This window comes from Pseudopodoces humilis, chromosome 2 (assembly GCF_049639895.1).
Source record: "Pseudopodoces humilis isolate 2021_Gansu_Grassland_sample_001 chromosome 2, ASM4963989v1, whole genome shotgun sequence".
Lineage (NCBI taxonomy): Eukaryota > Metazoa > Chordata > Aves > Passeriformes > Paridae > Pseudopodoces > Pseudopodoces humilis.
The window spans coordinates 98499365-98510119 of NC_142201.1; the positions used below are offsets into that span (position 1 = coordinate 98499365).

The 10755-nt window shown below is 38.3% G+C and overlaps 1 protein-coding gene across 2 annotated transcripts in view; it reads left to right on the top strand.

The window, feature by feature from the left end:
- TMPRSS7 (transmembrane serine protease 7) overlaps positions 1 to 10053 on the top strand; it is a 31021-nt gene extending 20968 nt beyond the window's left edge. Inside the window, exons 9-17 of one of the 2 annotated variants that reach the window (XM_088051504.1) lie at positions 553 to 689; positions 1847 to 1954; positions 2562 to 2672; positions 3776 to 3892; positions 4188 to 4191; positions 5883 to 6050; positions 6226 to 6494; positions 7610 to 7746; positions 9883 to 10053. In XM_088051504.1, coding sequence (XP_087907630.1) covers positions 553 to 689; positions 1847 to 1954; positions 2562 to 2672; positions 3776 to 3892; positions 4188 to 4191; positions 5883 to 6050; positions 6226 to 6494; positions 7610 to 7746; positions 9883 to 10053 — 1222 coding nt within the window. Of the gene's footprint in view, positions 1 to 552; positions 690 to 1846; positions 1955 to 2561; positions 2673 to 3775; positions 3893 to 4187; positions 4192 to 5872; positions 6051 to 6225; positions 6495 to 7609; positions 7747 to 9882 lie in introns of both variants that reach the window. The other variant, XM_014253342.2, reaches the window with a different exon arrangement.
- The last annotated feature ends 702 nt before the right edge of the window (positions 10054 to 10755 follow it).

Here is a 10755-nt window from a genome sequence, read left to right on the forward strand (position 1 = left end):
TAAAATAATGATCCAGCAAACTTTCCCTGTCAAAGAGGCTTTGTTTATTGTGGGTTTTTTTTTTGCTTTGGGGTTGGTTTGTTCTTATTTGGTTTTTTTTTTTCCTTTTTTGGTAGTTTTTTTGTTGCCCACCCCCCCCCAGCTGTAGATTAACATATTTGATGAAAAGAATATTAGAAATTCATTAATAATAGATGGATTAAATGTTTCCTGGCATCAGAAAGCATTTAGATTTCTCTGAATTAAGTGACACCTAGGCAGAAATCCAAGGAACCTTTTTGCAATAGCAAATAGCAATTTAAAGTGGTTGTGCACCCAAGGCATTATTTTTTAGGAATATTTATTTGAAGGTGTGACATGCAGAATTAAATTTCCACGATGTTAATGGTGGATGAAGGCTGGGTGACTACTGAGAAATATTTTTGGGTTTGGTTCTTAATGAAAGTATGGCAGCTGACTGTATTTCTGAATTTCAATGGTGTTGACATTTTAATTGTATGTAAGGCAGTTTTCATGTGAAGGGTGCTCTAGAACTTGCCTGAACACTTTTAGGTACTGTGGTTACTATATTGATCACCAAACAGTCTTCCACATTAAGAGTTCTGCTGTCAGTGTGGAGCTTCAGTGCAGCTCAAAGGTCTCTGAGAAGCCTCTGCTGGTGGAGTATGGCAGCTATAGCATCGGCCAGCGTAAGATGGATTTTATCTCTTTCAACCTTTCCTTGCATTTCAGATCTGTGAAGTAGCATTTTTTGGGTCCAATAGGACTTAATTAAGTTTATGCAGGAAATGACCTGTCGGGTTTCAGTTCATTTTCTTTTCTAATCTTACTAAGCCAGATGACTAGCAAAGAACAAAGACTAAACAAAGAACTTTTTCTAGGCTGTGCATTATGCCCAATGTTTGTGGGTATGTGCAGCATGCTCTGGTTTCCTGCACGCACACTGTTCTCTTCTGCACAGTCCTCAAATCTTCCTGCATGGCTATTGACCATGGTGCAGTCAGTTGAAGTCTGCTGTTCCTGTTAGTTTTTTGTTTTGTTTTGTTTGCAATGTTTATATTGCTATAAGGCTTCCAGGTAATGAAAAGAGTACCAAATAACCACCTGATTATTTCAATGTGTCCATGTACTCTTATACAGAGTGTGCAAATCTGAAATATGAGCTGAAAAAACAGCTCAAAAAATTGATAAACTCTGAGACCCTGAGATTTTCCAGTCCTGAAACAGACAACTTGTTTGCTGGTACTTTTTCACCTGTGTTAGTCTTATATATTCTTTTCAAAGTAGTAGGGTTTCTAGACATAGTTACTTGTAACATTAGAGCAATTTTATTCAGTGTATATATGTAGAATATGTAAAAAGAGGGGAAAATTGATTATTTTAGTTTCTAAGGCAGAATTATGTAGTTACACCACCTCATTTATATAGTACACCACCTCAATGCAGATTATTTGCCAAAGTTGCAAAGTGCTGCAAATTTTGGTTATTGGAAGTGAGACTGTCCTTTAAAATAAAGATGGCATTCTAAGCAGTCTTGTGTTGCACCATAAAACACTGGCAGATTTGGTCCAGCCCTAGAGAGCCTGTGGTACATATTCCAGGAAGAGTTGAATTGGAACTTTAGAGACTTTTTTTCCTCTTCTTTAAATCCCAGTTTTCAACATTTTAATTCAATTTAAGTGCTGGCAATGTATACAGACTATTAAATCTAGATCAACTTTATGGTTCCTCAGAACAGCTTAGTGACTATAAATTGAAACAAGCTGGCAGTATTTGTGAAAAGGAAATTTCCAAGTTTGGTTGCTTGGTTTTTTGTCTTGTTTTGTTTTTCCTTTTTAACCTCCAGCATGTCCACCTGGACATTTCAAGTGTTCCACTGGCTTATGCATCCAGCAGATGCAGCGCTGTGATGGCATAAACAACTGCTTCGATGAAAGCGATGAACTCTCTTGTGGTTTGTATTCACTTATTAGAGATCTTGACTGGACAACACAGTGATTGTATTCTCTAATCTTAGAAGGCAGCTGAAACAAGGTGAAATTTTTTAATGGGGATTACAAAAGATGCTTTCAGCTTCATTGTGCATCTGGGTACAGACTACTTGTCAGTCTCATGAATGCTTAATTTGTAGTTAATTGGCAAGGGACAAAAGCAAGAATGAGGAAGGTATGACACTGGAGAGCACAAAGAAGAAATTTAGATGTGCAATGATAGCTGTAGTAGGCTATATTTTAGTTTTTCCTCGTGTGATAAAAGCTGACAATTATTAATAATATTATTAATAAAATTCTGTCCCATTTAGAGATGAGTTATTTTAATTTTTGGAGGGAATGACAAAGAGGGGAGTCCATAGAGTAGGTGAGAGTGATACTAAACATCTCCACCTGGGGAGCTCACTGAACTCCTTTGTGCTCTATTTTCTCCGTGCATAATGTGGCACTGATGCCTATCCTTGTTCCATGCTGTGAAGGAATGAATGTTGTATCCAGATGCAATCAGAAGGGGATGTGTTAGCATTTACAGGAATGTTTCTGTACCTGATTTGGGTTATATTTTTAAAGTTGTCCCTGAGTGGAACTGTAACTCCAGCTTTGCAATACAGGACAACTTGCTTGTCTGCAATGGAGTAAGTGATTGTGAGAACGGAAAAGATGAGCAGAACTGCACTCACAGTAAGGCTGCTCTCCTGAATAACTGATTTTTTTCTCTCTCTTGTTGTCTGTCTATTCCTGACTTGAATTCTGGATGCTGCATTCAAAAGGTTAAGAGGCACTGTCAAATCTCACTTGGGCTATATAATTCCGTTCAATTCTTCTGTTACTCTTAGAAACAAGCCGTTACTGATTCTAAACTATTTCTTTTTAATAAGCTCATGAACATCTATTTCTGCAAAATACTGGCAGAAGAATTAAGTACTTCAGGTGCATGGTGGGCATCTAGGGATATAAATCTTGAATCTGAGATTTTATCTCTTTACAGCATAATCTATGCAAATTAACTCCTGGATCTTTTTTACCATCTGTAAAATAACTATAAAAATCATGGTTTATCTGTAGCAGTTTTCAGGGTTATAAGGTTAGTGGAAGCCATAAATTTAGCATTAGGCAAATGAAAGTTTTGAATCAGAACTTTCTTGAACTTTTTTGAATAAATGGATGCTGTCACATATGAAAGGGAGAACAACTGAAAAGTGCTGCAAGTGACTTTTTTAAAGAAAACTTTTTTGACCCCTCTGACAAAACAGTCTGTGTAAATGATTACAGGATACTTCTGTATGTTGACAAGAAAAATGGATTGGGTTTGAGTGGCCTCATTTATTGCAAGCCACAGGGAAACAGGAAAATGCTGAGTTTGGGGGTTGCAGTTCTACTGGATACAGTTAATAAGGCTGCTTGCACTGCAATCTTTCATTTCACATTTAATACTGAAATACAAAGGAGAGCTCCTTTCCAGAGTACTGGATGTTTACTCTTGCTATCCTTATACTCTACATCTAATTTTCACTACTATATCTGTGTGTGTTAGTGCTGTGGGAAAGGATGGGAGGAAATAATTGTTTGGACTTGGCCAAGTAAATTCACACCCAAGTACAGATGCAGTTCTGTTTGAATAGTTTATTCTGTTTAGAGGTTAAGCCATCCCAGCCAAAGTGCTTTTTTTGTTGTATTACTTCCTATTAATACACGTATTAATACATGTACATCTTCAATCTGTGTCTTTGTGTGTTAAGCTGAGCCAATGGTTGTTTTGGTTTTTTTCCTCACAACTATTTCAGGTATTCCCTGCACCAACCACACATTCAAGTGCAGGAATAACATTTGCATTAGGAAACAATATGCAAAGTGTGATGGGACTGTGGACTGTGTTGATGGAAGTGATGAAAGCAGCTGCAGTAAGTTTATCTCAAATATTCATCTTTCTGAACTTTGAACTTTTACACAATAAAGACCTTTATTTCTTCCTGTTTTGGAGTGGGTACAAGTCAGGCTGCAGGTACTGAGTTTTTATTGCATTCTCTCTGTGATAGTTGGGTAATGATCAGCTACCAGTTTACCTCAGATCTGGTTACAGAATTTGCCAAGTTCCTGTAGGAGGGTAAGCTTACAGTTATGGGGAGACTTAGACAGCTGTACTGCTTATTGCAGCTGTGCTAAGGATTAGGGCATCAGGGTTAATTACAGAGTGAGCTTGGTTAGTCGGTGAGGCAGCAGCTTTTGTTGTCTGCAGCATTGCCAGGAACTTCATTGAAGTCAGACTGTTTTTGGACTTCAGGAGCGATACAGCTGCAATGAGAAAAAAACCACAAACTTTTCACTACTCTGACTCTTCCATATGGTGAAGACCCCACTACTTCATATTATCAAATTAGGTTCTAGTCTTAAATCTTCCTAAAGTAACCTCTGTACAACCTTTTCAGTTTATTTTACTATAAAGCAAACAGATGATTGTCACTGCAGTAGCAATAAAAGTGGGGTTAGGATTAGTTGCTTAAACTGAATGATCTCAAGTATATTACATAACATGGCTGTATTGGAGCAAGTCCAAAGGAGCTTTGTGAAGATATCTGCGGGCTGGAGCACCTCTCCTATGAAGACAGGCTGAGAGAGCTAGGATTGAGCTGGAAAAGAGACAGCTTTAGGAAGAAGGCTCTCAGGACCTTTCAGTAGCTAAAGGGGCCTATAGGAGAACTGGAGAGGGACTTTTCACAAGGACTTGTAATGATAGAACAAGGAGTGATGGCTTTGTAATAAAAAAGGGTAGATTTAGATTAGGTATAAGGAAGAAATTCTCCACTGTGAGGGTGGTGAGGCCCTGGCAGAGGCTGCCCAGAGAAGCTGTTGATGCCTCATCCCTGGAATTGTTCAAGGCCAGGTTGGATAGAACCCTGAGCCACCCGGTTTAGCAGGAAGGTGTCCCTGCCCATGGCAAGGGGATTGCAACTAGATGATCTTTAAGCTTCCTTTCCAAACCAAATAATTTCATGATTTTGCCTGGCCCTCAGCTGTCGCTGGCCTCCTGCCAGATGTCAAATCTGTCAGCACTTGCCTTGCATCTAGTAGGATGTCTAAAGGGTCTAGCCATATGCCTATTTTTATTTGGAAATATTAAAGCTGCATTTGACTCCCTGGAAGTGTTCAGGAAAGGGTCCAGAAATATTAATGCCTGTGTGTGAGAGTGTGGGACTAAAACTCCTGAGCAGAAACTTTATGTGCAAGCACTAGGGATGGATGGGAGGCTCTACACAAAGGTCTTTCTCCCTTTTTTTTCTCCCTTGCTTTTCAAATTAAGAGTTCAGATTTTTGTGCTGATGAGACATGACTTCTTCATCTGTTACTAATATACATTGTCAGACTGTCAGTCATTTCCATACAAAATAATTATTGTACTACCTTGTTTCTCAAATAAATGTCCAATCTCCACACATATTTTTCTTGTATCATTCCCACTGTTTTGGCAAGAAGTAAATATTTTGATGACATTGAACTTCTTTGTTGATGGTGTCCTTTCAGGTCAGGGTTGGCAGTATCAAAAAGAGATGACCGTTTGCCCATTTCTATATATTAATTGTGATGCTTATTAAATCAATAGATCCTTTGACATTTCTGACACAAGAAATAGTTAGAGGCTAACTCCTGTAGAAGAGCTAGAAAAGGGATTTAGTAAAATTTTCAGACTAGTGTGTTTTTATGGAGTCTCCTCTTGTTTCATTAATAGAGCAGCCAAAGAGAGAAGTTTTGCAAATATAGGAGGGGAATTAAATAGATTCCAAAATATTTCAAAGTCCAATATTCTTTCATGCCATGTGCGGGAAGCCCCCTCATTAAAAGAAAGTACTGGAGATGGGAACTATAACCTGAACTCTCTCTTACAGGTTGTGGCAGTAGCAAGATCAGCAGTCTCATCTCTCGGATTGTAGGTGGCTCAAACACTGAGGAAGGTGAATGGCCCTGGCAGGTCAGCCTTCATTTTGTGGGAGCCGCTTACTGTGGAGCATCAGTGATATCGAAGGAATGGCTTGTGTCTGCAGCCCACTGCTTTCAAGGGAGCAAGTAAGCAGTCTTCCCTCTATATCTGTCCCAAACATGGCCAGAATCCACAAATGCCTTTAGGTTCCTGAGTCTGAGCTGCATGGAGCTGCTGTGCTCCCCTTTCCCCAGCCCTGCTGTCAATTGTTGTTTTGAGGTACTTTTTTAAGAAGTGACTCCTTCGTTTGCTCCCACCCAGACTGGCTGACCCCAGAGCATGGCGTGCCCACCTGGGCATGCAAATGCAAGGCCATGCCAAGTTTGTGTCTGCAGTAAGGCGGATCGTAGTGCATGAGTACTACAACAGCAGGAACTACGACTACGACATCGCGCTGCTGCAGCTGAGCACGCCGTGGCCCGACACCATGAGCCACCTCATCCAGCCCATCTGCCTCCCTCCCTCTTCCCATAAAGCCCGCAGCGGGGACAAGTGCTGGATAACAGGTTGGGGCCAGAAGCAGGAAGCAGGTGAGTTTTATCCCTTCCATTGAGCTAATTTTGTTCCCAGGAGCCTTCACAGCTGGGGGACTGTGCATGTACCTTCGTATGCTCAGGAAACTTGGCTGCTGGTCCCATGGATCTGAATGCCTTCCATATTACATTGTTAGTGTAGGGAGCAACCCTAAAATATCACAGTGTTGTCCTTCCCCTCTGTTCCCTTTGGAGGTGTGCGATGCATGGTGTGGTTTCTCTCTTTGGGCTGCTGGTTAGTCGTATGTGAAATTAAAAAGCTGATTATTTGAAAGAAACATGCCTCAAAAACCCAAAGAAATGGGTGGGAGGGGATGTATTTTTTTTCCTGTTTCTCTTCGTCAGCTTTTACCATGTAAATGCCAAATCAGTATTTTAATTTAAAAGTAGACTTTATTGCATACTGGCTTTATCAAATTCTAAAACAAAGTTTCATGTAAACTAGTGCTTGCATATTTGAATATGTGGGTGAGGGCTTTTTGGCTATAACCAGATTTTGAAAGGATCACCTGGTGATAAAATTGGGCCTGCTGTATTGAAAGGAAGGGAAACTTTGGGTTAATTCTGTTATTATTAAAGTATATATATCTTATAAAAATGAGGTGTTTCACCAAATCTTTCAGACAGAAAGAAACAAATTTAGAAAGTGGTTCTTTATGCCGTCAGAATTCACATTCTGAAACTCTGACTCATTATCTTAGTCTTTAATTTGGCGTCTTCAGATATGCTTTCCTCACTGCAAATCTGTCATGTGATGATCTAAATTCTGTTTCCATTTCTGTAAATTTCTGTTTCCTTTTTGAAATAAAAAGAGAGAAAATTAAGAAGTGTCGAGACATTTTGGAAAAAACAAAGAAAAATCTTTTTGGCCAATCCTAGTGAGTATTCCATTGTATTTGGTATGTCTGAAGGACCCAGATAATGTTACACAATTGCCTGATAGTTCTAAGAGGCTTTCTGCTCTGTTACAGTTAATTGTTTGGAATCTGGAATAACTTGATGGTCAGAAATATCTATGGATATTTTCTGAAGGCCTCTTGTTTTGTATTTCAACAGATGAGTAAAATGAGCTAAACTCTGTTGAATCACCCTGCTCTGAATTTGTTTTCCAGATGATGAAGGTTCAGTAGTTCTTCAGAAAGCAGAGGTAGAAATTATTGACCAGACATTATGTCATTCCACATACGGGATTATCACAGCTAGGATGTTTTGTGCTGGGCTATCATCTGGGAAAAGAGATGGGTGTAAAGTATGTATCTCAGCAAACTTTGCAAAGTGCTTCTCTTGTCTTTCATTGTTGCGTGTTGAGGTGCAAAGTTGACTGGCAGACCACTGTGGTCAATCTGTTTCAGTTCTGAAAAAGAGCAATATAAGAATTGTCTGTCAGCAAATCTCTTCTGTGGGTGATTTCAGAGTTCTGCTGCTTTATGTGCATCAGTAGCACCACTAAGTTGCGGTTGCAGATCAAGAGTCAAACAAATTGCAAGTCCCAATAACAAGTTGAAATCAGGCAATTTTTGGCATAATAGGCTTTCAGCTGAAGAAAAACTGAGAAACATGCTTGTGTCTTTTCAGACTTTTCAAAATTTTCCTCCCCTCCAACTTGGAGCTACAGGACTTTATGATGAGATTCAGACAATTAGGCATAAATTTGCAAATGTAAGATATTTCTGATCTGGAAAAGTTGAAAGATGATAAATGTAAATTGCTGAATTTACATCTAGTGAATAGTAGTAAAACCACAGAGATATGCACTATATATGACACTTAATATTACAGATTTTATATGCCATATTATATTATACTGAACTTAGATAAACCATACATATTTATTGCTAAAACAGTAGTAAATTTACGGCTGAAATAATAATAAAAGCACTTTTTTATGATGGAGAATCTTCAAGATGTTCTAGCTTTCACTGATCTACACAAAAATGAGTCTACAATGGCTGAGGGAGTATAATGAACCAGCTGTTTTTTAGAGGTTAGTGAGGCCATTGATATTAAGTATCCTTTTCAGTAACTGCAGAATTTGTTTAAGACAGCTCAAGATATAGCCAAGGAAATAAATTTTTGGCTTCATTTTTGTAAAGGCAAATGATTTGTGTCTGGAAGTTGTTAGAGCTAATCAAATAGTGCTATTCCTGTTTTGTGAAAAGTGCAGGTGTTCCACTTTTGTTTTGCCCTAGGAATGAAAGAAAATACTTGCAAATTTTACTCTCTAAATGTAAAATCTTATTTGTCATGGAAGGAAAAAAAGTCTTCTAAATTCTTCACCTTTTTTGAGGCAGTTCATGATAATCCTACTTTGAGGAGTGGGTGGCACCTAAGCACCTTGGAAGAGGTCCCTTCCAACCTGCATATCCCAACAACCTATAAAGTGAAGGCAGAATAGTTTTCTAGCTCTAACAAATATTTGTCTAGAAAAGGAGGCACTTCTCTTGCAAAATACCTGAATTTTGCCAAATGCAGCTTTTGCTTTTAGAAGTTGTTCCTTGCACCCAATATTATGGTAAAGTTTAATTTGCCACTAGGTGTCTTTTTCAGAGATGCTGTGTGTATGACAGAGCCTTACAGAGAGAAAAGTATAAGCTTGGTCCAAGGAATTCCCCAAATGGTGGAATATGGTTTTATACCTGATGCTGTGCCAATGCCAATGTATTTCTAAAAGAACACCCTTTAAAGGAAGAATCCTAGTTGCTTTCTCATGTATTACGGCATTATGAGATCCTGTATTAATTTTGACGGCTAGAACAGACTTAATTTTAACTGCTCAAATTACAAAGATATTATGGGCCCCTAAACATTATATGCTGACTAGTATCTACTAGAGGACAATCCCTAGGCTCTTTTTCCTTCTTAAAAAAAAAACCAAAACCACAAAAAACCAAGAAAAACCTCAAACACAAAACAACTGAGGGACTCTGTTTCCGTTTACCTCTAAGTTGAAAGAATCATACAATTATTAAATATTTATTGTATTTATTTTATTTTAAAATATTTTCATAAAGCTTTTTATAAAACTGGTTTTGAGTTTTAATGTGGAACCTGTGAATGTACATACATGTTAAGTATTAGATTTGGGTTTTAGCTGTAAAATATATTTCAAATATATTTCAAAATATTTCAAATATAGTCCATAGAAAGTAATATCTTTATTACTGTCTTTAAAGCATGAGAATTACCTTCTCTCTTGTGAAAGAGCAAACTTTGGTAGAACTGTACAGTGCCATCTACTTGAAAAAAAAAAGCAAAACTGTATAAATTGTTTGAACTATATGAATATGAAAATCCAGTCACTGGAATTATGCAAAATAGCTCCTGTGGATTTTTCCCCACTTTTTATAATTCATATTGTAAACACATATAACTCGATTATTTTTAGGGTGATTCTGGTGGACCACTGTCATGTCAAAACAATGGAGATGGAAAATGGTTTTTGACTGGCATTGTGAGCTGGGGTTATGGATGTGGAAGACCAAATTTCCCAGGTGTCTACACAAGAGTGTCAAATTTTGCACAGTGGATACGCAAATATGTGCCTTCAGACTTGTAACTTGAAAACTATTTTCTTGGAATGAAACATGTCCTGGATATATTCATTAAAATCATATTTGGAAGAACTGTTCAGTGGTGGAATTTCTTTGCATGTCTCTTGCTGTTTCTGGAATTCACAGATGGGGGGTAATAAATACCATTGTTTCAAGCTTTGGTGAAAAAGGAAGAGACTGTTCCTTGTGGTGGTTGCTCCAAGCAGATATCTGGAGACATGGGGGGAGGCGCAATAATGAACTTCATTTTCAAGGCACCAGCTAGGTGCAGGTACACTCATCTGTCAGGAAGCTGAAAATACAATTGATTGTATAAACAGAGAGCTTGGTGCTTACTCATCGTTTCTTCTGAGATGTGTGCAGCCAATACAGAAGAAACTGTGAAGTAGCAATGAACTGTTTGCACTGTGCCAAATACTGCTTTCCCTGCCTCTTCCACCCAAGAACAGCTGACAGGGAGAAAGGGAGAGGAGGCACTGTAAAAAGTGAACTCAGTCCTTTCAAATCCATAGGGCCCTAATTTTTGAAGATCAGAAATTCTGCTGCTATAAGTGGTGATTTGTTGTATGTTTCTTAATTCTCCTGCATTCATTTTAATTAACTGCATGATTTGGAGCTACTAACTCTTTTATTTCCTGCTTTCATTTCTTTGTTTTCAAGCTCATCCACTTAAGAATTTGAATTCTTGAGCTTCAGGCAACCTTATC